Consider the following 27,926-nt stretch of genomic DNA (forward strand, 5'->3'; position numbering starts at 1 on the left):
ACTACGAAAACATTTTTTAAAGCAACGGATAGAAACACCTTTATTCCCACGGACAGTTGCCACCACCCTACGTGGCTAAGTAACATTCCAAAGGGTCAATTTCTCAGAATAAGGAGAAATTGCACAAACCTGTCTGATTATTTGTGTCAGGCCAATATACTCAAAGGCAGATTTGTGGAAAAGGGGTATGACACAAAGGCCCTTGACCAGGCCATTTGTGAAGTCGTACATTTAAATAGGGCGGATCTATTGACAACAAATAGAAAAGTTAGACCTGAGAGATTCTGCCCGTTTATTACCGACTTTTCTATACAATACAGAGACGTAACAAAAATTATTAAGAGAAATTGGTCTGTCTTGAAAAGTGACCCTGTTCTGGGGGATGTGATCCCAGCCTTCCCTGAAATTTCCTTTAGAAAATCTACACCACTAAGACTGACAATAGCCCCTAATGTGGTGGACCCGCCTAAGGGCATGTCTTCAACATTTGGATTAGTAGGCTTTTACCCGTGCAACAAGTGTGTTGCTTATCGTTTTAATGGCATCCATAAAAGTAAGATGAAGGAATTTAAGTCTAATGTAACGGGGAAAGGTTATACCATCAAACCACTGATCACATGTAACAGCACAGATACTGTTTACCTTTTAGAATGCTCCTGTGGGCTTCAATATGTAGGGCGGACTACAAGACGTCTGAGGGACCGCCTGAGAGAGCATTTTAACAACATAAAAAAGGGGTTCAAATACCATTCCCTTTCAAGGCATTTCAGGGATCACCATGATAGGGATCCTACAACATTGAAATTTGTAGCTATTGACTCTATTACACAGCATTGGAGAGGGGGACATAAGAGGAGAGCCATATCCCAACTTGAAACAAAGTGGATAGTGGACCTGAAATCGCTGTCTCCTCGGGGCCTTAATGTAGACCTCGATATAAACTGCTTTATAGACAACAGCTGATAGAATATCTATAAAGTATTTTACATATTTTTACCTTCCTGATGCCTGGGATAGATAATAACCATCAGCTAGTGGGGAACCGCCTGAAATTTTTAATGCATCAAGGATAATATAAATTTACTTTACATATTTTAAAAAAATTTTTTTTACATATATCCTAACCTACAGAATTAGTCTTTTTAGAGTGGTTTTACCATGTATGGGTATTTTTATTTGTTTTATAGTCGGACCCATTAAGGTATATACGATTGTACATGTCAATAATAATAGAGTATAATCTCTTGAGGGGGATGATGACCCCCTAATGAGCCACCTGACATGTTTGATTTTAATGTCCATATTTTATGATTTTATTATTAAGCATTTTTACTCAAGATATATGTGTTGTCTTATTATCCATTATTCACCTGAGGCTTGTATATATATATATATATATATATATATATATATATATATGTGTGTAGGTCGTTTATATATAGAGTTTATTTTGTGTGATTTCTGTTCAAATACTTACCTGAAAATGGATCATACAGCAAATTGTAATAGTAAGGTTTTGGAAACAATAACCTATTGAGGTCTTTAGGCTTCAAGAAAATGGGGACTTATGGACTCTTATCTCCTAGTTTTTTACATATTCTAGACAGAATGTAATAGTGCATAGGAAACGTGATGTTTTTTCTTTTTTACAGTTCTACAATCCATTATTGGATATTGTAAAATTGTCCTGTAGTGGGGTTTTACTGTTTTCAGCCGCACACGCGAGATGTGCGGAGGTTGCATAACAGCAGATTAAGATTGACTGGCGGCGCACCATTACTACAAGGAATTTGCTATTTTCTCACCTGACCAGTTTGGCTACTTGGTGGACTTCTTTATCACCTTATGGAGTATTTCTGATATATACTAATTTTGTTTTTGGAAGACTCCTTATCTGGGACTATATTAATCTCTTTTTATTATAAATGAATCATGGTTTCATATAACAACATCTATATGCACATATATTTAATATTGTAATCAATAAATGCAGTTTTGTAAAATACTCACATATGGTTTACCACATTGGTCCCCTAATGTAACCGCTTTCTGGTGGACATCTAGTTCACAAAAACTTCTCTTTGTTGATAAGTAGTGCTTGGTTACTGGGACCACACCTACACTATATTGCAAAAAGTATTGGGCCGCCGGCCTTTCCACGCACATGAATTTTAATGGCCTCCCATTCTTAGTCCGTAGGGTTCAATATTGAGTTGGCCCCGCCCTTTGCAGCTATAACAGCTTCAACTCTTCTGGGAAGGCCGTCCACAAGGTTTAGGAGGGTGTCTATGGGAAGGTTGGACCATTCTTCCAGAAGCACATTTGTCAGGTCAGGCACTGATGTCGGGGGAGGAGGCCTGGCTCGCAGTCTCCACTTTAATTCATTATGGTGTTCTTTGGGGTTGAGGTCAGGACTCTGTGCAGGCCAGTCAAGTTCCTCCACCCCAAACTGACTCCTCCATGTCTTTATGGACCTTGCTTTGTGCACTGGTGCGCAGTCATGTTGAAACAGGAAGGGGCCATCCCCAAACTCCTCCCACAAAGGTGGGAGCATGAAATTGTCCAAAATGTTGTCTTAAGAGTTCCTTTCACTGGAACTAGGGGGCCAAGCCCAACCCCTGAAAAACAACCCCACACCATAATCCCCCCTCCACCAAACTTTACACTTGGCACAATGCAGTCAGGCAAGTACCGTTCTCCTGGCAACTGCCAAACCCAGACAGATCCATCGGATTGCCAGACAGAGAAGCGTGATTGGTCACTCCAGAGAACACGTCTCCCCTGCTCTAGAGTCCAGTGGCGGCGTGCTTTACACCACGGCATCCGACGCTTTGCATTGCACTTGGTGATGGAAGGCTTGGATGCAGCTGCTCGGGCATGGAAACCCATTCCATGAAGCTCTCTACACACTGTTGTTGGGCTCATCTGAAGGCCACACCAAGTTTGGAGGTCTTTAGCTATTGACTCTGCAGACAGTTGGTGACTTCTGCGCACTGTGCGCTTCAGCATGCGCTGACCCCGCCCTGTCATGTGACGTGGCCTACCACTTGGTTGCTGAGTGGCTGTTGTTCCCAGTTGCTTCCACTTTGTTATAATACTACTAACAGTTGAGCGTGGAATATTTAGTAGCCAGGAAATGTCACGGATGGACTTATTGCCGAGGTGGCCACCTATCATGGGACCACGCTTGGAGTCACTGAGCTCCTGAGAGCGACCCATTCTTTCACCAATGTTTGTAGAAGCAGTCTGCATGCCTAGGGGCTTGATTGTATACACCTGTGTCCATGGAGGGGATTGGAACACCTGAATCCAATAATTTGGAGGGTGGGGCCAATACTTCAGGCAGTATAGTGTATATTTAGTGAGCGGATACCTTGAACACTAGTAGCGTCCTATTCTACCTATTTTATGCAGGCCATAGACGGGTCGTTTATCGGCCGAATTTTCGCCCGCACGAAAAATTGGCCGATATTCACGCCGTTAGTGGGGCCAGCCCGTCGGATGTTTTTCGTGGATCTTCTCATTTATTTTTATCGGTCATGCTGGAAAATCCACAAAAAACTGCCGTTTTTTTGTGGACGATGGTGTCAGCATTGGCAACTGATTTTTCGTTTAGCAGCTGACAATTCGGCCGAAAAACGGCCTGTCTATGGCCTGCCTAAATCCAGTAAAATAAATGCTTCACCTGCAATGATAAATGTACAGTCAGTATATATAGAAGTGTTGGGTTCTCCAGACATGCAGGACTGAGATAATATCTGTTGTGTTTTTCTTTTATAGGACAGAATCCAGCGATCAGTAGTTCTCTTACTTCAGTTGCATTCATAATCTCATGTGTAACATACTGTTTGAGGATCTTTTTTAATAAAAGTAAGTTTTTTCTATTTTATCTGGAAGTAAATAAATGCCGCAAGGTGTGTATATGTCATTAGAAATGTTATATAACCTCAGATTAGACGTGCAGAACAAAAACATTCATTTGTTTTATTGCATTTGTAACGAAATTCATTTCATTTAGTTTTGTTTATTTGTGTTTAACCAGATTACATTTTTTTTTTACAATGTATTCGAATTGAGTCAAATGTGAAATGAATTGGAAATTAATTTGAATCAAAAACAAAAATTAGAATTTTGGAAGATGGCTATATTCATTCTATTCTATTTGTTTCTGTTTTGTTTTATTCTATTCTCTTTGAAATGTGAATTTTGTTTCGCAAGACAGCTATATTCTATTTTCTTCTATTCTATTTGAAATTCAAATTTCAAAAGATCGGAATATTCTCTTTTCTATACTATTCTATTCTTTTCTATCATTTCCTTTATTTTCTATTCTTTTATTTTTTATTCTATTTGTTTCTATTTTAGTCTGCTTTATTCTATTCTTTGAAATGTGAATTTCAGAAGACATTTCTATTCTATTTTATTTTAATCTATTCTATTCGAAATTCAAATTTCAAAAGATGGCTATATTCTCTTTTCTATACTATTCTTTTCTATAATTTTCTTTTGTTTTCTATTCTAGTCTTATTTTCTTTTTTATTCCTTAATTTTCTATTCTATTTGTTTCTATTTTATTCTGATTTATTATATTTTTTTCTATTCTATTCTTTTTTAAAATGTGAATTTCGGAAGACAGCTATATTCTATAAAAAATGTAAAATTTCAAAAGATGGCTATATTCTTTCTACTGTATACTATCCTATTCTTTTCATAATCTTTTATTTTCTATTCTTTTATTTTATTTTCTATTCTATTCCTTTCAAAATTCGAATTTTGAAAGATGGCTATATTTTAGCACCAATGCACACAGTTTTTAAAGGAAAATCAGCAATAGTTGGCAATATGATTACAATATGATTACAGTTTGAATTTGTTTTCAAATTTCATTAGAATTTATTTCAGACAAAATTTTGTTTTGTTATTTTGGGTTTGTTTATTTTCATTAGAAACAATTGAGTACTGACGTGATACTTTTTTTATTTGCACTAATATACAATTTTGAGGACAAGCTTTCGGGGTATGTTCCCTTCTTCAAGGTCCAGGCAGTACTACTTCACAAAGTTTTAGCAGAATGTTAAAAGAAATGTTGAAAGGGGGAGGAAAAAAAAAACCAGAAACACAAACAAATGTACACAGCAATGGTTATAATATGTACTCTCCAGCGCCTCAGGATATGCACAGCCAAAAGGGAAGCCAAGGGTATCAGGACAGCAAAAACCAAAGGAAATGCTTCAGGGGTGCAGCCCTCTTCAGACGGGGAAATCAGCCACTGGATAAAGAGAAAACAGGTGGCGCACACACCTAGTGCATTATCCAAGGTTTATTGTAAAGAGTAAAAAATAAAAACATACTCACAAAGGAAGCATGTATCTAAAAAGCATAGAAAAATGACGATGGCCACAGCGGCAGGCAAGGTGTCCTCACTGTCAGTGCGTTCAAATTGCTGACGCATTTCGGGGATGAATCCCTTTCCTCAGAGCTAAGGACCAGCCTCTGATGCAGATGTGTAATAAATGGAAAGTGGGAGCCTTGCTGGTGATGCCTTTTTAGATACATGCTTGCTTTGTGAGTATGTTTTTATTTTTTACTCTTTACAATAAACCTTGGATAATGCACTAGGTGTGTGCGCCACCTGTTTTCTCTTTAAGCAATGGTTATAAAACTAGGATTAGACTAGAGATAAGACACAGCAAATGCAAAGAAGGGGGGGGCAACACTCACAGAGGGGGTCGTAAAACTGTCGGATAATGATTGAGGAATCCCATGTCCAAATTAAGGCCATTATCTCTTGTGTCAAATAGAATTATCATTCTTGGTTCAAAAGTTTTCCTTTCCTGTATAGTTTTGAAATTTCCTTTAAGAACTAAAATATTGAGGTATTCCATAGTGTGGTCCAGTTGTGCGAAATGGTGTCCCAAAGGTGTGCAGAAGTCCTCTTCTTTATGTTCCTTGATGGTACGTCTGTGCAAATTCATCCTTGTTTGCAACTTCTGTTCTGTTTCACCAACGTAGGATCCTTTTCTGCATTGGATAAGGTATACAATATTACTGGAGGTGCAGCTGTATGATCCGGAGATATTGAAGATCCCTTTTGAGTGTCGGACACTTTTTAATTTGTTGATTTGGTTGCACAGTTTGTAGTGTTTTTTATTAAAGGGTGTGCTTCCATTATTTGTGACATCATAATCAAAGGAAGTTTCCTACTGATTAGTTTATTTCTGAGGTTGGGGGGTTGTCTGAAGGCCAGTATTGGGGGGTTGTCTGAAGGCCGGTATTGGGGGATGCTGGAATATTTCTTTCAGAGTTCCATCCTCTGTTATGATGGGTTGTAATTCTTTGATTATTTTTCCTATTCCTTCTAGTGCTGGGTTTTTTGTTTTTTTTTAATTTAAATATTTATTAATTTTTCATATTATTACAAAAAAGATCCATAAAAAGGGACACAATACATATAAATATTCATTACATTTCTAATTTGCCCCTTCTTATAACTCCTTTCTTTCCCCCTCTTCCCCCTCCCTCCCTTCTGCAGATTCTCCCCCTCTCTTATCTCTTGAGGCTTAATAACTTAAAATACCATCCTAGTTTATAGTTTTCTATATTTTAATTTCAATCCTGATTTTTCCCATTTTTCCCATCTCATATAGTATATTCCCATCCTATCTTCCTGCATATGGTAGAGTTTTTCCATTCTGCTAATCTGGTTTACTCTATTGATCCAATCTTCCTCCTTCGGCACCTCTGTTTTCTGCCAAAACTTGGGTATCAGACCTTTTGCAGCGTTCAAATAATACCATACGCCTGATTCTTTATATTTATTTACTGATGTCTCAACATTATGTAGGAGACACATTGTTGGGTCTAACCCTATGTCATTTCCGGTTATTATTTCTATCAATTTAACTATTGTCTTCCAAAAAGCTTGAATTTTCGGACATTCCCACCATATGTGAATCACCGTGCCTATCTCACCACATCCTCTCCAACACACTTTTGAATTTTCCCCACTCATCTTATACTCAGTACTCGGTGTAATATGCCATTGTGTCAAACACTTATAATTAATCTCAACCTCTCTCATGCTAACATTCTCGTGTATCAATCTAAATATCTTTTTCTGTTTGTCCTCATCCAACACCACATCCATATCTCTTTCCCATTTCGTTATAAAAATTAACTTTGTGTCTGTGTCTAATTCTGTGAGTATTCTATAAATTTTTGCAATACCATGTTTCCCATCTCTACGTGTTTCTAACACCCTTTCAAACATATTCCACTCCTTTTTTAATCTCAAGGGTTTTGGGAGATTTCCAATGAAACATTTTAATTGATGATATTTCCACTCATCTATTCTAGTAAACATATCTCCCTTCTTCTCTTTTAATTCTTTAAATGTTCTCAATTCCCCCTCTACCAATACGTCTCTCAATTGGATATCTTCCTTTTTAAACCATCTCCCTGATATCTCTTCTAGAGATGAGCGAATCGAACTAGGCGAACCGGAATTCGAGTCGAATTTCAGGAAATATTCGATTCGCGTCGAAACCGAAATTTTGCCTACTTCGGGTGCGCGAATCGAACATTTCCCGATCAGCCGGCAAAAGTGTCCCTGCAGTGAGCTCCGCTATTTCTGACAGTTCTCTGACAGAAGGAACACATGTTTAGCGGTTGAAACATTGTATCTATTAGTTTACATTTAGGATACAGATGTTTCAACCACTGTACATGTGAAGAAGCTGTGAGAGAACTGTCAGAAATAGAGGAACTCTGCACATACACTTTTTGCCGGCTTGGAATTATTCTTCTTTTCATCCTACTTCTTCTTCATCCTCATCCTCAGAAGAAGAGGATGAGGATGAGGATGAAGAAGAAGAAGAAGAAGAAGAAGAAGAAGAAGAAGAAGTAGGATGAAAAGAAGAATAATTCCAAGCCGGCAAAAAGTGTATGTGCAGAGTTCCTCTATTCTGCAGATACACTTAGAGGAGCTCTGCAGATACACTTAGAGGAGCTCTGCACATACACTTTTTGCCTGTTTGGAATTAATCTTATTTTCATCCTACTTCTTCTTCTTCTTTATCCTCATCCTCAGAAGAAGAAGAAGAGGATGAAGAAGAAGAAGAAGAAGAAGAAGTAGGATGAAAATAAGAATAATTGCAAGCCGGCAAAAAGTGTATGTGCAGAGTTCCTCTATTCTGCAGATACACTTAGAGGAGCTCTGCAGATACACTTAGAGGAGCTCTGCACATACACTTTTTGCCGGCTTGGAATTAATCTTATTTTCATCCTACTTCTTCTTCTTCTTCTTCTTCATCCTCATCCTCATCCTCAGAAGAAGAAGAGGATGAGGATGAGGATGAAGAAGAAGAAGAAGAAGTAGGATGAAAATAAGAATAATTCCAAGCCGGAAAAAAGTGTATGTGCAGAGCTCTTCTAAGTGTATCTGCAGAGCTCCTCTAAGTGTATCTGCAGAATAGAGGAACTCTGCACATACACTTTTTGCCGGAAACCGCTGTATGGAGGGAATGTCCCAGAACTGTCAAAAATAGACTATTTCTGACAGTTCTGGGACATTCACTCCATACAGGTGTTTCAACCGCTGTATGGAGGGAATGTCATGGAACTGTCAGAAATAGACTATTAATGACAGTTCTGGGACTGTCCTTCCATGCAGCGGTTGAAACATTGTATGTATTTGTTTCCATAAATGGATCCATTTATGGAAACAAATACATACAATGTTTCAACCGCTGCATGGAAGGACAGTCCCAGAACTGTCATTAATAGTCTATTTCTGACAGTTCCATGACATTCCCTCCATACAGCGGTTAAAACAGCTGTATGGAGTGAATGTCCCAGATCTGTCAGAAATAGACTATTTATGACAGTTCTGGGACATTCACTCCATACAGCTGTTTTAACCGCTGTATGGAGGGAATGTCATGGAACTGTCAGAAATAGACTATTAATGACAGTTCTGGGACTGTCCTTCCATGCAGCGGTTGAAACATTGTATGTATTTGTTTCCATAAATGGATCCATCCCTTCTCATCCTTCTTCTTCTCATCCTTCTCCTTCTCCTTCTTCTCATCCTTCTTCTTCTCATCCTTCTCCTTCTTCTCATCCTTCTCCTTCTTCTCATCCTTCTCCTTCTCCTTCTTCTCATCCTTCTCCTTCTTCTCATCCTTCTCCTTCTCCTTCTCCTTCTTCTCATCCTTCTCCTTCTTCTCATCCTTCTCCTTCTCCTTCTTCTCATCCTTCTTCTTCTCATCCTTCTCCTTCTTCTCATCCTTCTTCTTCTCATCCTTCTCCTTCTTCTCATCCTTCTCCTTCTTCTCATCCTTCTCCTTCTTCTCATCCTTCTCCTTCTTCTCATCCTTCTCCTTCTTCTCATCCTTCTCCTTCTCCTTCTCCTTCTTCTCATCCTTCTCCTTCTTCTCATCCTTCTCCTTCTTCTCATCCTTCTCCTTCTTCTCATCCTTCTCCTTCTTCTCATCCTTCTCCTTCTTCTCATCCTTCTTCTTCTCATCCTTCTCCTTCTCCTTCTTCTCATCCTTCTTCTTCTCATCCTTCTCCTTCTTCTCATCCTTCTCCTTCTCCTTCTTCTCATCCTTCTCCTTCTCCTTCTCCTTCTTCTCATCCTTCTCCTTCTTCTCATCCTTCTCCTTCTTCTCATCCTTCTCCTTCTTCTCATCCTTCTCCTTCTCCTTCTTCTCATCCTTCTCCTTCTTCTCATCCTTCTCCTTCTTCTCATCCTTCTCCTTCTCCTTCTTCTCATCCTTCTCCTTCTCCTTCTCCTTCCTCATCTCCAAGGGCATTTAAATTAAAGGTACAGTGTTCTGCACTAATTTAAAGGCTCTCTGAAGCCTAGAAACCCTTTAAATAAGTCATCTTCGTAGCGGAGAAATTCGCATCGATTCGAATTTCACACTGGAATTCGCCGAATCAGCCGAATCGAATTTTTCATTTCTTCGCTCATCTCTAATCTCTTCCTTTCCTGGAGGGAAATACTCTGTGTTTGCAAGAGGCATTAATATAGATTTGAATTCCCATTTCATGTGTTTATGTAAATTATCCCATGTCCTTAAAACATTTAAAGTGAAAGTGCTTGTGTTTTCTTTAATTCTTCTATAATGTGCTGGAACCCATATCATCTTACTCAAACTAATTCCACTCAATTCGTTTTCTATTTTTACCCAACTTTTTCCCTTATGGTTAAATGTCCAATCATAAATTCTTGCTAAAATTACTGCTTTATAGTATCTCTTGACATCAGGTAGGCCCATTCCCCCTTTCTCTTTAGTCCTACTTAGTGTTTCGTATGATATTCTTGGTTTTTTATTCCTCCATATATATCTTGTTAACATTCTTCTCATTATCTTAAAAAACGCCTCTGGGAGTTTGATTGGGACCATTTGAAATCTATAAAGTATTTTAGGTATAATTACCATTTTAACTAAGTTTATACGTCCTATCCATGATGGATTTCCTCCTTCTAATCTTTTTAATTCTTCCTTGGTCTCATTTATCAGAGAAATATAGTTTAATCTATACAATTGTTTATATGAGATGGCAAGTTTTATTCCTAGGTATTTTATATCTTTTTCTCTCCATATAAAGGGGAATTCTTTCTGTAGCTTTTCTTTTTCGCTCTTTGGTATATTGATGTTCAGAATCTCTGTTTTTGTTGGGTTAATTTTCAGATTTGATAATTCACCATATTCCTTCAGGGTCTTCATTATACTTGGTAGTGTTATTCGGGGGTTGCCTACATAAAACAATAGGTCGTCCGCAAAGGTCGCTACTTTATGTTCTATATTTTCTATCTGGATTCCCTTTACTGCTCCACTATTCCTTATTATTGACAACAGGGGTTCCAATGTCAAAACATACAACAAGGGGGACAATGGGCAGCCTTGTCTTGTTCCATTGGACATCCCAATGGATTCCGACCTCTCCCCATTTACCGTGATGATTGCGGTGGGCTCCCTATATAATTTACCTATCCACTCACGCATTCTCTCTCCAATCCCCAACACTTCCAAGTTGTCCATCATAAAGCCCCAGTCCACTCTATCAAACCCCTTCTCGGCATCAATTGACAAGAGCACCACCGGGGCTTTCCCTTTTCTACTTTTCTGAATAAGCATTAAAGTTCTCAACCCATTATCTCTACCCTCTCTCCCTGGAACAAAGCCCACCTGATCTCCACGGATCCATTCAGGCATTAGGTCTTTCAGCCTGTTTGCTAGAACCTTTGCGTACAACTTGGTATCAGTGTTCAATAATGAAATTGGTCTATAGCTAGAGCACTGAGAAGGATCTTTTCCCTCCTTATGAATGAGTACGACATGGGCCTGAAGGGATTCTCTCCTCCCCTCCATCCCACCTCCCAAATCATTCATATACTTCTTCAACTTCGGTAACAATAATTAACTAAATTTTTTATAGTACTTAACTGTATAACCATCCGGTCCTGGGCTTTTTCCACCCCCTGTACTTCTTAATGCTACTTCTATTTCTTCCTGGGAAATTTCCGCATCCAAGGAGTTCAATTGTGCTTCACTTAGCTTTGGTAATCCCGCATTTTTTAAATATATATCCTTTTTTTGTTGATACCTTCTCTAATTTCTTTTGGTGAACCTTGGGGACTAATATTATACAACTTTCTATAATACTCCGTGAATACTTTAATAATTTCTTTAGTTGAGTGGACCAACTCCCCCTTAGGACTTTTTATCTTTTCTATATAATTCCTGTTTTTCTTTTTATTCAGAGCTCTCATTAAGTATTTTCCTAGTCTATCTCCCCATCTATATCTTTCACTTAATACTTTGTTATATACTCTTCTCCTCTCCTCTTCCATCAATCTCTCTAACTCATCTTTTTTATCCATTAACTTCTGTCTTGTTTCTATTGTTATTTTCTTCTTATGTATCTGCTCCAAGTCCAGGATTTCTTTTAGGAGTCCACTAACCCTCTCTCTTCTTTCTTTTTTCTTCCTTGCTCCCATCACAATCAAGATTCCTCTTATATATACCTTATGGCTTTCCCATACTGTAGCTGTCGATACTTCCTCTGTCTCATTCTCCTTAAAATATACCTTAATCTCTTCCCCGATCTTCTGGGCAATATCCTCATCCAAGAGAAGAGCCTCATTTAACCTCTATCCTAAGCCTCCCGTCCACCGTCTTCCCCATCCTATTTTCATTATGACAGGGGCATGATCCGAGAATGTTCTTGTCTCTATTTCTATTTTAACCAACAGTTCAATGAGTTGATGATCTATTAAAATGTAATCCAGTCTCGAGTATATCTCATGTGCATTAGAGAAGAAGGTATAGTCTCTGTCTTTCATATGCATTATTCTCCAGGTGTCCACCAGTTGGTACTTGTGGATCACCTTTTTCAAAGCTCTCAGAGACCTACCCCCCTCTCTCTGCACAAGGGAGGTTGCATCCTTTTGTGGGTCCATACAGAGATTTAAATCTCCTGCTATTATCAAACCCAGGGATGCAGGGTGGGTCTCCTAGTACTCCCGGGTCTCCCTGACCCAGGATCGATCAGTCAGCTGACCTGGGGTTATAGGCAGCAGTAAGCCGGGGGTTATAGGCAGCAGTAAGCCGGGGGTTATGGGCAACAGGGAGCCGGTAACAGTAAGCCGGCATCTCCCTGTCTCATCAGGAGGCCGGCCGGCTTCCTCCTTCCCCCAGAGATCCTCCGCGGCTGGTCACATGCTCCCGCTACGTCACCTCGCCTCCCAGCCGCTTGGATCTCTGTCTCACGAAGCGCCGGCGCGTCACTGCAGCCTGCGTCCAGCTCCCATCTCCGGCTCTCCGGGCTCTACTCCACAGCCCTCCGGACTCCGGTGAGTCGGTTCCTACGGGTCACTAGGGAGGTCGGGAAGCGGGACCTAGCCGAAAGCTAGTGCCGTTCGCTCCCCACAGCCGCCATGTTCAGCACCTCTGCCTCTTTACACCAATTTCTCCCCTTCTAGTGCTGGGTTGTATGTGGTTACTAGAGGTACACAGTTGTTTGTTTTTTTTTCTCTTTGTACTGAAGTAGATTTTCTCTTCGGGTTCTCAAGGCTGTGTTTATGCTGGTGTTGATAGTTTTGTAAAAGATAGAACTATCCAGTTCAACTTGCCAGGCTACCCCAGTCTAATAATGGCTTTTGTCGGCAAGGAACACGGATAAGTATAACTTATCAAAAAAGGGGGTTAAGAAAACCAGTTCAAACTGCCAGCCAGTTAGCCAACTATCAAAAACCAAATTAACCTGTCTAAGAACATGCGTTTAAAAACAGGGGTTTAGTTAGCACACATTTGCAAATACATACGTAAGCCACAGAGCCACATCACGGCACCCTGAGTATCTGTGGTCCTAACTCTATAAATCTTGAGAGTCCTCACAATGGAGGCACATGCATTTAAATGGATAGAAACAAGGGCAGGTGAACCTGAGGGAGCCCACCCTCATTAAGGTCATGGGAGCGCACCTGACACCCAGCATGTAGCACAACGGCAGCCAGGGTGCCCAATGCACGTGATGTGGCTCTGTGGCTTGCGTATGTATTTGCAAATGTGTGCTAACTAAACCCCTGTGTTCCTTGCCGACAAAAGCCATTATTAGACTGGGGTAGGCTGGTAAGTTGAACTAGATAGTTCTATTTTTTACTTTGTGACGCCTTCCATGGTCAATGTTTAAAAAGCCAGTTATAGACCTGGGCAGGTGACCAGTTTTTTCTTTGTACTTTGATAGTTTTGTCCTTGTAACCTTTCTTATGGAAGGAGTCTGCTAGTGTCCCAAGATGTTTATCTCTGTCTCTAGGGTAATTTTGAAATTCGGATACATCTGAATCTCTGAATAACAAAAATGTCATCCAAATTTCGTTTTGGAACAAAACGATTTGAACTTCTCTGTCTCAGATACTAGAACATCTGATATCAGATTGTTTGAGGACCAGAAGATCCTCCAGACCACCAACCCCGGGCTCCAGAAAGTGCTGAGAATATCCTGTGATGCCGGACATACACAACAGATTGATATTCAAAAAAGTGATAATCGTCTGTTCACATTTGTCTGTTCCTTTCGATACTGACACACATCAGCCTCCTGTTATCAGACGGATTGCTTTCAACAAACAAATATAAGAGACATTGATGACATCACAAATTATCATGAGGAATAATGTATGCTTATTATAGTCACAAAGCGAAAGCAATCACATTTTCAGTACCTAAATGTGGGAACAAAATGATTTCTCAAACCAGGAGGGTCAAAAGAGCAGTTTGTTGCACTGGAAGGAGAAATCCAGAAAAGTTTTCCATTTCCACTAGGCTCATAGCAGCACCCAATCAGAGGTGGCCAGGTGGTTCTGCACAGCCCAATATGAAAGAATAGGATGTAGCTGTAGATCCATCATGTTTCAGAGGAAAGGAAAGGGAAAGGATCCTCTGAAATTTGATTTTTAATAGGACCAGCTTCTCTTCACAATGAATTTGGATTGAATTGAATTCGGCCGAAAACAAATCAACAATACAAATTGAAACGAAATTTGTTACAAAATGCAACAAAACAAAATTAGTAAATTAACAATCTACACAAAACAAATGTTTTCATTCTGCAGATGTCTAATCTGAACCCAGACCAGTTCATTCATCACCAGTCAGGAAGCATCCTGGGGCAGAAAGTGAAAAAAAACCAAACAACCTCTTGGTTGAGGAGAATATAGAGTTGTACAATCCAATCCTTACATTTGGTGAGGTTTGGCACGATCGCACGATCGCCACCCTCAATATGTGACGATCGCATGACTGCTGCCACCAATATGTCACGACCGCGGCGTCAGACCCCAGACCCTCTCACCCAAACTCGTGACCAAAGGGCTAGCCGATCTAAAACCACGATGTGATGTGCGTAACAATACCAAACCCAGCTGCACCCTGCACAACGATTTTCCAGCTAATGGATACAGATCGATGTACCGCAGCCTGAGCGATTGTTACTGGGTCGGTTTAATTACGCAACTAACCCTCCACACTGCCACCACCTCCTTTTTGTACAGAGAAAGAGGAAACTCGGCGTTCAGCTATAACACTATAATGATTGAAATAATCATCTGTATAAAACGGTCCGCAGGCCGGTTATACAGAGGTTAAAACAAACAGTAGCGTTCTCTTTAGAGGCAGGGATCCATAAATTGCAATACAGTGCTTTAGAAACAGTTCAACACTTTCAGAAAGATTTATTACTAAAAGGTCAAACGGGTACAATAAAAATATTTACAGAAGAAGATGTAACTAAGATATATATATAAACATACAGAAAAAGATGTAACTAAGATATATATATATATATATATATATTAACATACAGAGACTAGCAGCACAGCAAAGAGATATCAGGGAGTGGTAAAGGGTTAAGATACTTGCCATCAAGCCATTAAGCAGAAGGGCTTTGATCTCCCTATGTTAAGATGGAAAAAATGGGAGATGTCTTCAATTTAACTTTCTTAGGCCTGACAACCTCTTTTGTGTTCCCCAGCAGGGGGTGGTTCTGAAGTCAAGGACCAATCCCCTGTTTAGGGAGGAATCGTCAGGCCGAGCCCTAGACTGGAGCCAACATCTTTCATAACTCATATTCTGGTCCATAACCTTCCATCTGCACCAGGGACCTCCCACCCGTGGGTAGATTATTATGCAGACAATTCTGAGGATTGACCAGGTATGAATTATGAAGTTGTATGCTAAACGGTTCATGAGATCTATTTCTCTGCTTTCCCCTGCGCCCGAGACAAGGCAAGTGACCCATCAAACTGTTCGCCTGCTCATCGTCCATCGAATGATATGTCCGGCTTTTATGTATGGCTCTCATATTCCAAGATATCAGACATAGGGGAAAAATGAATCTTTTTAAAAATGTTATTTGGTGTGTGCTTCTTGGGAATGCCTTGAACTCCTGGGAAGGCTCCGTTATCTTTTTTATAAGGTGTGAAATTACACAGGTTCTTTGGGCAGTGAGACTCCAACTCTCTTGGGGCTTTTACAGCTCCGATGACCCTCCTGTGACCTTCCTAACTCACAAACATATTGGCCACATTATTATTATTATACAGTGTTTATATAGCGCCAAAAGGTTTGCTCAGCGCTGTATGTTAAAGTGGGGGGACAGTACATGAGACAATACGGTGACAATACAATACACGAGGGGTTCGAGGGCCCTGCTCTTTTGAGCTTACAATCTAGGAGGGAGGGGGTAGAGGTACAGGAGGAAGTGGCTGAGGGGGATGGAGTGGTAGGAGGAGTGGAGAACAGCTGTTAGGTGAGAGTGGGGTAGGTTTGCCTGAAGAGATGGGTTTTCGGGGTGCGCCTGAAGGTGAGGAGGGTAGGTGACAGTCTGATGGATTGGGGTAGGGAGTTCCAGAGGATGGGGGAAGTCCTGGAGAAGTCCTGCAGTTGGGCGTTGGAGGAGACCAGGGAGCTAGAGAGTAGGAGGTCTTGTGAGGAGCGAAGGGCACGGGTAGGGTGGTATTTGCGTATCAGGTCAGTGAGGTAGTTTGGGGCAGCGTTATGAATAGCTTTGTATGTCAGAGTTAGTAATTTGAATTTAATGCGTTGGGCAATCGGGAGCCAGTGAAGGGATTGGCAGAGGGGAGTGGCAGAAGTGGAGCTGTTGGTGAGGTGGATGAGTCTTGCCGCTGAGTTCAGGATAGACTGGAGCGGGGATAGCATGTGTTGGGGTAGGCCGGTGAGAAGGAAGTTGCAGTAGTCTAGGCGTGAGATAATAAGGGAGTGTATGAGTTGTTTAGGGGTGTCTGGGGTGAGGAACATACGTATCTTGGAGATGTTGCGGAGGCGGAGCCTGCATGCATTTTATAGTGATTAGACATGAGGTTGAAAGGAAAGGTTTGAGTCCAGGGTGACACCTAGGACTTTGGCGTGTGGGATTGATGGTGGCGTTGTTTGTCGTGATGGAGAGGATGGGGGGGGGGCGGGCTGGGGGAAAAACTAGGAGCTCGGTTTTGGAGAGGTTTAACTTGAGGAAATGGATCGACATCCAGTCTGATATGTCGTTTAGGAGGTGGGTGATGCGGGCGGAGAGTGAGGGGGTGAGGTGAGGGGTAGAGAGGTAAATTTGTGTCATCGGCATAGAGGTGATAGTTGAAGCTGTGGGAGTGTATCAGTTTGCCAAGGGAGGAGGTGTAGATGGAGAAGAGAAGGGGTCCGAGGACAGAGCCTTGGGGGCCCCAACAGAGAGGGGGAGAGAGGGGGAGGTGACAGCGTTATAGGTAACGCTGAAAGAGCGTTGGGATAGGTAAGAGGAGAATCAGGATAGAGCAGAGTCCCTGATGCCGAGGGAGTGTAGTTTAGTAAGGAGGAGGGGGTGGTCGACTGTGTCGAAGGCCGCGGAGAGGTCGAGGAGTGGGAGGACTGAGTAGTGGCCATTAGCTTTGGCGGTTAGCAGGTTGTTAGTGATTTTAAGTAGGGCGGTTTCGGTGGAGTGTAGGGGACGGAAGCCAGACTGTAGTGGATCAAGGAGCTTGTTGTCAGTGAGGTGGGCGCTTAGGCGATTGTAGGGTATCTAGGGTCATTTAACTAGTAGTAAAGGTCTTGCTTTCTTACAGTGGTGGATACAAGTTGTATTCTTCGCTCATTTGTGAAAATGTCAAATCCTACTTTAAAATTAATACAAAATTACTGCTTAGCTTAAACTCTGATCTTCTGAGTAACTTGACTGCCAAATCTGAAGTGGAGTAAAACAAAGCCTTCACACATCTTATGTTGGACATGTACAAGCAGATGTCTCAGTAAAAACACTGGGGTTTATTTACTAAAGATGGAGAGCGCAAAACATGTAGCTGGGCCTCTCAGGGAGGGAGGGGGGAAAGATGAAGGGAGAAAATGGAGATGCCTAACAAAATGGTTGAACCGCGTCCATCTCTGATGCGCACGTTTGCAACAAGGTTAAGATGCGGAGCTGTTAAAGTGAAAGAAACATCGTAGACATCGGTTTATAGTCGGGAAAAGCAGAAATGTTGTTGGATTGTTTTCCAGACATTCAGGAATACAATTACACTTATTGTGCTTTTGTTTTACAGTATTGGATCCAAGGATGAAAGTTGTTTTGGGGGTAATCTTTACGGTATCATCCATCACAGCATTGGTCTTGTTGGGTTTATCATTACACTTCCTGAGGAATTTTGGTGGTAAGTTTGTGAAAGTCCAGATATGTCCACAATCTGGTATACAATGTAAGCCATGCATCAGCCAACAGGCCTCTTGTACAGCCCCAGGTAGTAGAGTTGGGTGTAACACCAGAATGTTGGTGGACCTTCTGCAGGAAGTCCTAAAAGCATGTAGGGGGCGTGTTCTGCCCATATTGTTGAAAATAAATGTATGTAAATGTCAGGGATCGCAGCGGCAAGTGACTCTGCGCATGCGCGGAGCACCGATCCATCCGATCCGACGGACTCTGACACCTGTACGGCGGCGGCCGCGCATGCGCACTCGCAATCACGGCCGCTCACCTGGCACCAATAGCAGGGCGCACTATTTAAACCTGCCCTGCACTAACACCCATTGCCGTATGGTCTCTTCTCTGTGTTCCTGTGTTCCTGTGATCCTAGATTTGTTGCTGACCCTGCCCGAACCTGACCTCCGCTGACTTCTCCTGCTCTGATCCCCTGGCTAGTCTGACTTCTCTTCTGCATACTCTGTACCTGATCTGAACCCCTGTTACCGACCCCTGCAAGTGACCTGACTATTCTTCCGCCTGCCGCCTTGTACTACGCTGACCCCACTGTTACTGACCCGGCTCGTTGACCACGCTTACTACTCTGCCATCCATCCATCCCGCTCGGATCCAGTCTTCCACCTCTTCACATCAGGCTCTCTACCTGCACATACCTCTGGCGGGTCCCGCTGCCACAGACGGGGGTACTCAGGGGTCGCGACCTGGTCCTTGTCTGCTCCAAGCCCATCCCCACCATCAGGGGCTCTGGTGAACAAGAAGACTGGGACTTAGACTCCGCGCCCTGGGGAATCCTGTCCTGTGGACTGCTAGGGGCCCCGCTAGGTGGTTTATAACAGTAATGTGCTGTAATGGATTATACTGCAATGTTATGTGATGTTGCTGCCATCTAGTGGTCAGTTAGTTATTATGCCTAGTTATATCAGGATTTGACAGGAAGTGGTAATTTTCACATAGCTAAAGTAACCTTTAACCTGGAACTTCCTATCCTCCATTTCGTGACTGCTTCTGGATCTAACAAGCAGCATACAGTAGAGCTCTGAGCTATTCCTGGACTTATGATGGCATTGTCCTTGAGTACACTCACTGATGGGATGAAGCTGTTGTATAATGTTTAATGTACTGACACATATGTTTTGTTTGTGCTTATGTTGTAGTTTTACAAAGGTATTCAGAACAAAGAATACATACAGATCTGATGTCTCACGTTTCTTGACTTCTGAATTATTGTTAGACTGTCTGACTAGTGTTATACAACAGTTCAATAAGGCGAAGCAGAACAGTAAAAGGACACCCACATGGCGGTCTGGAATAAACGGAGACGCCATTACTGCAGCATGAGTCTAAGATCAGGAACAAAGTATCAGGCTGATGACACACTACCGCCAACACAGCAAGGTAGGGACAACATCCCCAGTGCCCAGCAAGATGATGCACGGTCAAGATGTCCTCAGCAAGTTCCTCAGCAGTTAGAGCTCGTGCCAAGGCAGAAGCTGCCCGTGTCCAGCTACAGTACGCAGAAAAAGAAGCCATGATGATGCAGGAGATAGGAGCTATGAAAGCTGCCACAGCAGCTGTCATAGCACAAGAAGTGGTGGAATTAGAATCAAAATTGATTATCCTGCAGCGACAGACTGCAGCTGAAGTTGCTGAAGCAGAGGCCGCTGCCTACATGGGAACAAGCTGGTCAGGAAGTGAAAAAGCATATAAAGACCCAAAGGTTACAGAATAACCTCTATCCTCTGCAGATTGTACAAATGAGTTCGTCCAGAACCTTTGATATAAATAGAAAACAAAATCTAAAAGAATGTGGTGCTACCAATATATCCCAAAAACACTAAAGTGAAAAAAGTGCCGCTCTATAACAACCTTCATAGAAAAATAGTATATGTAATAAACCACGTGAATCAACAATAAATATAATAGTCATCAAGTGGTCTAGGTGATCAAAAATAAAAATAATACATATATACCATAACAAAACATAGTATATAAATTCAGTGTATTAATAATAAAGTGAATAATTCTTAATGATAAAACCCATACATGAATATAATTATAATGATAAAAAAACTGTGGTAATACGTGCAAATACAGTGCAAATACCACACTAAACAACAACCAAATAAATATAATGTGTACAAAATGTCTGATAAGTGGGTGACACCACTACTGCAATTCCAAACACACGTGACCATATAATAAAGTGACTACAGGTGCAGAAACTCCAACACACGGCTAGATTAGCCTCTCACCTCCAGGCTTCGACCCGAAAGGGTCAAAGCGTATAGTGGGATCAAACCCTCAGATCCTTTCAGCATATACTGGTGTCCACTGGTCCGCTCTCCCCATACTCAGATCTCCTTCTCAAGGGGTCGACAATCAAGCAGTGGCTCCTCTTATGGGATATGGGTATGTGCCAATAAAGACATAAACACAATCTCCCATAGTGTAGTAGGTTGATTTAATGAAGATCCAACAATGTACATAAAAGAGCAACTCACATAGATCCTCGAAAATCACAGCTTCACAACCCAATGCTTTAAAATGTACTCTGCATGGGTGTACAGGAATCAAAGGTGCACCAAGATGGCCACCACGCCGGAAGTGCGTCACCACGTCAGGCCGACGCGTTGCGTCAAAATGTCATGTGAGTTCCTCGGGGCTGGCACTCATAGTGACAAACTTCTCTTAAATGCAAGGTGTGATGTGATATGCTCCACCCAAGGCGGATCATGCACTCGCCCATAGACACACCCTGGTCTCCCGCGGCCATATTACTGGAGACCACAGGGAGCAACTCGCTATCCGGCCCCTAAACTATCTCGAGGAACTATAATGACCAGTAAGAACTAGATATAAAAACTCTAGGCAAAAACATCTTACAAATGCTATTAAAATCATATACTTTAAACCCTGATCTCATATAGAGGCCCCCAAAAAAATGTTTTATTGATAAATATATGTATATCTATATATATTAACATATTACCAAAAACATATAATTAAAAATAAATAAAAATTAAAATAAATTAAAAATAAATTTAAATACATTTTAATAGTTACCGTCCGTATATACTCGAGTATAAGCCGACCCGAATATAAGCCGAGGTACCTAATTTTACCACAAAAAACTGGGAAAAACTATTGACTCGAGTATAAGCCGAGGGTGGGAAATGAGGCACCTACTAGCAGGAATAGCACCCCATCATTGGTGTCCATGGGAGGAATAGCGCCCCATCATTGGTGTCAGTGGGAGGAATCGTGCCCCATCATTGGTGTCAGAGCAACGAATCGTGCCCCATCATTGGTGTCAGTGGGAGGAATAGCACCCCATCATTGGTATCAGTGGGAAGAATAGTGCCCCATCATTGGTATCAGTGGGAGGAATAGCACCCCATCATTGGTGTCAGTGGGAGGAATAGGGCCCCATCATTGGTGTCAGTGGAAGGAATAGCGCCCCATCATTGGTGTCAGTGGGAGGAATAGCGCCCCATCATTGGTGTCAGTGGGAGGAATAGCGCCCCATCATTGGTGTCAGTGGGAGGAATAGCGCCCCATCATTGGTGTCAGTGGGAGGAATAGCGCCCCATCATTGGTGTCAGTGGGAGGAATAACGCCCCAACATTGGTGTCAGTGGGAGGAATAGCGCCCCATCATTGGTGTCAGTGGGAGGAATAGTGTCCCAACATTGGTGTCAGTGGGAGGAATAGTACTCCGTCAGTGGGGAGAGGAATAGTGCCCCATCGTTGGTGTCAGTGGGGGGGAGGAAGAGTGCCCCATCGTTGGTGTCAGTGGGAGGAATAGTGCCCCATCATTGGTGTCAGTGGGAGGAATAATGCCCCATCATTGGTGTCAGTGGGAGGAATAGCGCCCCATCATTGGTGTCAGTGGGAGGAATAGCGCCCCATTATTGGTGTCAGTGGGAGGAATAGCGCCCCATCATTGGTGTCAGTGGGAGGAATAGCGCCCCAACATTGGTGTCAGTGGGAGGAATAGCGCCCCATCATTGGTGTCAGTGAGAGGAATAGTGTCCCAACATTGGTGTCAGTGGGAGGAATAGTACTCCGTCAGTGGGGAGAGGAATAGTGCCCCATCGTTGGTGTCAGTGGGGGGGAGGAAGAGTGCCCCATCATTGGTGTCAGTGGGAGGAATAGTGCCCCATCATTGGTGTCAGTGGGAGGAATAATGCCCCATCATTAGTATCAGTGACACCAATGATGGGGCACTATTCCTCCCACTGACACCAATGACACTTGCTGACTCCTGTTCTAGTACGGTACTGCTGCAGCCAGCATATGTGGTTGCAGCAGCACCTCTGCACTGCACACTTACCCTCACTCGATTTTCGCGGGTCCGCTCGGCTCCGCCTCCTCACCCGTGATTGGCCGCCTGTGTGCCTTTCCTGAGCTACAGTTCTGGCGGCCAATCACCGGTGAGGAGGCGGAGCCGAGCGGCAGGAGGGAGGGAGTGGCTGGAGTGACTGAAGGAGCAGCGCTTCCTGGATGGATCGTCGGAGCCAGGTAAGAGACTGCAGCCCTCTGCCAACCCCTGTACTTGATGTCCCTTCCGTCGGAAGGGGGGGACGGCGGCAGCACCGCGCCGCCCCCCTAAAAAGTGCTCCCTGACGTTGACTCGAGTATAAGCCGAGGGGGCCGTTTTTCAGCACAAAAAATGTGCTGAAAAACTCGGCTTATACTCGAGTATATACGGTAATAGTAATAAAAAACGTGGTCACGTGTGTTTGGAATTGCAGTAGTGGTGTCACCCACTTATCGGACATTTTGTACACATTATATTTATTTGGTTGTTGTTTAGTGTGGTATTTGCACTGTATTTGCACGTATTACCACAGTTTTTTATCATTATAATTATATTCATGTATGAGTTTTATCATTAAGAATTATTCACTTTATTATTAATACACTGAATTTATATACTATGTTTTGTTATGGTATATATGTATTATTTTTATTTTTGATCACCTAGACCACTTGATGACTATTATATTTATTGTTGATTCACGTGGTTTATTACATATACTATTTTTCTATGAAGGATGTTATAGAGCGGGACCTTTTTCACTTTAGTGTTTTTGGGATATATTGGTAGCGCCACATTCTTTTAGATTTTGTTTTCTATTTATATCATGGGTATATGATTTAATGTTGGCAGCTCCTCTTTTTAGTTAATTTTTTGGTGTATAATAGTGTGAGAGGTTCACACCATCCCTGTTAGTTTTAATTTTAGTTTTTTAATTTTTGTGTTATATATTAGCACAAGAGGTTCACACCATTCTTGTTACTCATCCAGAACCTTACTGATGTACAGTTGTGTTCAAAATAATAGCAGTGTGTTGAAAAAAGTGAATAAAGCTCAAAATCCTTCTAATAGCTTTTATTTCCATCCACACAAATGCATTGGGAACACGACACATTCTATTTCAAATCAAAACATGAAGAAAAATACATCAAATTTGTGTTCTTCCTCTAAAAAAATGGAAGAAAAGTGAATATTAGACGGTTCAAAAAAATCTCAGTGTTTGTATTCTTCTTTACAAACTCCAACATTCACTATATAAACTGAGAAATGTTTGAAGATTTTGCTTTCCTTTGAATGACTTCATGAATATTTGGTTGTAGTCGCACTGTTTCTGAGAACTGCTGTACATCTGTGTTGCATGGAGTCCCCCAACTTCTGGCCCCTGTGATCAGGTATTCCAGCCCAGGATGATTGGACCACATTCCACAGTTCTTCTCTATTTCTTGGTTTGGCCTCAGAAACGGCATTTTTGATGTCACCCCACAAGTTTTCTATTGGATGAAGATCCGGGGATTGGGCTGGCCACTCCATAACGTCCATCTTGTTGGTCTGGAACCAAGATGTTGCACGTTTACTGGTGTGTTTGGGGTCGTTGTCTTGTTGGAACACCCATTTCAAGGGCATTTCCTCTTCAGCATAAGGCAGCATGACCTCTTCAAGTATTCTGATGGATTCAAACTGATCCATGATCCCTGGTATGCGATAAATAGGCCCAACACCATAGTATGAGAAACATCCCCATATCATGATGCTTGCACCACCATGCTTCACGGTCTTCACAGTGTACTGTGGCTTGAATTCAGTGTTTGGGGGTCATCTGACAAACTGTCTCCACCCACTAGACCCAAAAAGAACAATCTTACTTTCATCAGTCCACAAAATGTTGCGCCATTTCTCTTTAGGCCGGTCAATGTGCTCTTTGGCAGATTGTAACCTCTTCAGCACACGTCTTTTTCCCAACAGTGGGACTTTGCGGGGACTTCTTGCAGATAGCTTGGCTTCACATCGGCGTCTTCTAATTGTAACAGTCCTCACAGGGAACGTCACACCTTCTTTCATCTTCCTGGAGCTGATTGTTGGCTGAGTCCGCGCCATTTTGGCTATTCTTCTATCCATTCCAATGGTAGTTTTTCGCTTTCTTCCACGTCTTTCAGGTTTTGGTTGCCATTTTAAAGCATTTGCCATCATTTTAGCTGAGCAGCCGATCATTTTCTGCACTTCTTTATATGTTTTCCCCTCCAATCAACTTTTTAATCAAGGTTCGCTGTTCTTCTGAACAATGTCTGGAATGACCCATTTTCCTCAGAATTTCAGAGAGAAATGCACTGTAACCAGCATGTACAACATTTGCTGCCTTCCTTCCTTAAATAAGGGCAATAATTACCACCTGTTTTTCAAAGAATGAATGACCTCACTAATAGAACTCCACACGGCTATTATTTTGAACACGCCCCTTTCAATGAGTGATTCAATGACACAGAATCAGCAGCATGCATGTCATGACTGTTGGGTCTGTTGGATTTCTATTACTCTACTACACCTGCTAGGAAATTATTTGCCATGTAGAAATATCATTTCTACCAAAAACAATGATTGATCCGGTTAGTGATGTCTGACTGCTATTATTTTGAACACAACTGTACATGCAAAGCAACAGTCTCTTAAACCTGAAGCAAAGAAATTCAGGCCAAGATCTACAGACCCCCTGGGCAGGCCCAATCAACCACAAGAGGTCAGTGGCCACCAGCAAACCAAAAATGAAGCACCAGAATCCCCTAGGAACAAAAAACAAGTGTTCCCACCACCTCAACCTAAAGATTACATGTGCGAACAACAATGTGCAGTGGATGTCACCAAATATCTCATCCGCAAAGAAATGGTCAACTCAGGCTTTCTCCAATTTGATGACTGTCCTTAAAACTATTGGACATGGAAAGCTTCATTTCTGAATGCCACTAGAGGTCTGAACTTATCACCAGCAGAAATGCTTGATTTAATGATAAAATGGCTTGGTACCGAGTCAGCAGAGCATGCAAAGAGGATGAGAAGAGCAAACCTGTTCAACCCTGCAGCAGGACTCAACATGACCTGGAAAAGACTAGAAGAAACGTATGGATCCCCAGAGGTAATTGAAGGAGCACTGTTGAAAAAACTTGAAGTCTTCCCTAAGGTGGGCTACAGAGACAACGTGCGGCTACAAGAACTGGGTGATCTTCTGCTAGAGATAGAATATGCCAAAGAGGATGGCTACTTGCCAGGGCTTTCATATCTAGATACGGCCAGAGGCACTAATCCCATTGTAGAGAAACTACCTTCAAATCTGCAAGACAAGGGGATGTCTGTGGGAAGTAAATTCAAAGAAGATTATGGAATCGCTTTTACCCCTTTCTCTGTGTTCTCTAGGTTTGTCCAACAGCAAGTGTAAATCTGAAGTGATCCCAGTTTCGCCTTCACTACCAGCGGCAATCAATCGCAAAGACCTCACAGACCTCACGGTAAGACCTCTGTATCCACACACAAAACAGTTGTACCTTCAGAAGTCACAGTCTATCAAAGCACCCATAAGGTACATACAATAGAAAACCCAGATAGACATTGCCCAATACACAAAAACCACATCCACTAAAGAAATGCAAAGGCTTTAGAAGCAAACCTATTGCAGAGCGGATGTCCTTCCTTAAACAAAATGGCATCTGTTTTAAGTGCTGCGGATCTACTTACCACATTACCAAAGACTGTAAAATACCAGTGGAATGTACAGAATGTGGCAGTAAGAGACATATTGCAGCTTTGCACCCTGGCCCTGCTCCTGCACCATTATAGACTGTAGAACCCATGAAAGATCAGGGCAGGGAGCAACAAGAAACCCCACTCTCTTCAGTAATGTCAAATTGCACTGAAGTATGTGGACAAGGCAGGAGTGCACGTTCATGCTCTAAAATCTGTTTAGTGACTGTATATCCCACTGGCAAGAGAGAAAGGGCAGTGAAAATGTATGCAGTGCTGGATGAACAGAGCAACAGATCCCTTGCAAAGTCAGACTTCTTTGATACCGTTAACCTTAAGGCAAGTGCAGTTCCATACACCCTAAGGACATGTGCGGGGACAATTGAAACCGCAGGGAGAAGAGCTACTGGCTTTACCATTGAATCCTTCAACAAGAAAGTACAGTTCTCACTTCCTACCCTAATAGAGTGTGGTATGATACCTGATGACGAAACAGAGATTCCCTCTCCAGAAGTAGCCCATCATCACCCTCACATCCGTTCAATTGCTCACCTTATCCCAGCTGTTGAACCAGATGTTTCTATCCTTCTACTTCTTGGAAGAGAAATCCTTCAGGTACACAAGGTGCGCCAGCAAATCAATGGACCTTACAATGCCCCCTATGCACAGAGACTGGACCTGGGGTGGGTCATTGTAGGAGATGTTTGCCTGGGGACAGTGCACCAGCCTGACAACATTAGTATTTTGAAGACATCTGTGTTAACAAATGGACGCACATCTCTTCTCAGTCCCTGTCACAACAGCTTCGTTTTCAAGGAAAGCTTTGGCAGGTCAGCACAACACTGGCACTCTTCTACACTATATGGCAAAGAAGAAGTCAATTCCTACATTGAGACAGACAATCTAGGGATTACAGTGTTCAAGAAAACTAAAGATGATGATAAACAGGCCCTCTCTATAGAGGATAAGACCTTCTTACAGATTATGGATAGAGAGGCCTACCAAGATGACAATCACAGTTGGGCGGCCTCTCTCCCCTTTCGCACACCCAGACGTGTCTTGCCTTGTAACAGGGAGCCATTGAGAAGGCTTCTGGACAAGGACGCTGTTTGGCATTGGCTTCCTAAGCATGATAATGCAGTGCAGGACATCAAACGCTTGGTCACGGACACACCTGTCCTGAAGTACTATGACATTACAAAACCTGTAACTATTCAAAGTGATGCAAGCAAAACTGGACTTGGGTGTTGCCTATTGCAAGCTGGCCAGGCTATCGCTTTTGCTTCAAGGGCACTGACTCTTACCGAACAAAACTACGCACAAATAGAAAAGGAGTGTCTGAGTATAGTGTTTGCCTGCCAGCGCTTTCACCACTACCTCTATGGGCGTGACGAGATCACGGCAGAAACTGACCATAAACCTCTGATGTCTATTTTCAAGAAACCCCTTTTGTGTGCAAACAAACGTCTACAGAGCATGTTGTCACGTTACAAAACTATTGCCTAAATGTTGTCTATAAACCTGGTCCTGAAATGTACATTAGTGACACTCTTAGCAGAGATACAGTAGCAGGTGGTACACCGGAGTATGCACAACACACAGTTTGCAATGTTCAGCGGGACCTGGAG

General features: G+C 42.2%; 1 protein-coding gene across 1 annotated transcript in view; it reads left to right on the forward strand.

Annotated features, from left to right (window-relative positions):
* Positions 1 to 19,564, forward strand: part of LOC149435475 (natural cytotoxicity triggering receptor 3 ligand 1-like) — a 67,145-nt gene extending 47,581 nt beyond the window's left edge. The window contains exons 4-6 of the mRNA XM_089662624.1: positions 3,781 to 3,870; positions 18,098 to 18,355; positions 19,497 to 19,564. Of these exons, the coding sequence (XP_089518750.1) occupies positions 3,781 to 3,870; positions 18,098 to 18,355; positions 19,497 to 19,564 (416 nt within the window). The remainder of the gene's footprint in view (positions 1 to 3,780; positions 3,871 to 18,097; positions 18,356 to 19,496) is intronic.
* The last annotated feature ends 8,362 nt before the right edge of the window (positions 19,565 to 27,926 follow it).

Source organism: Staurois parvus, unplaced genomic scaffold (genome assembly GCF_062004578.1).
Source record: "Staurois parvus isolate SC_StPar_1 unplaced genomic scaffold, SC_StPar_1.0 ptg001505l, whole genome shotgun sequence".
In the NCBI taxonomy this organism is placed as follows: domain Eukaryota; kingdom Metazoa; phylum Chordata; class Amphibia; order Anura; family Ranidae; genus Staurois; species Staurois parvus.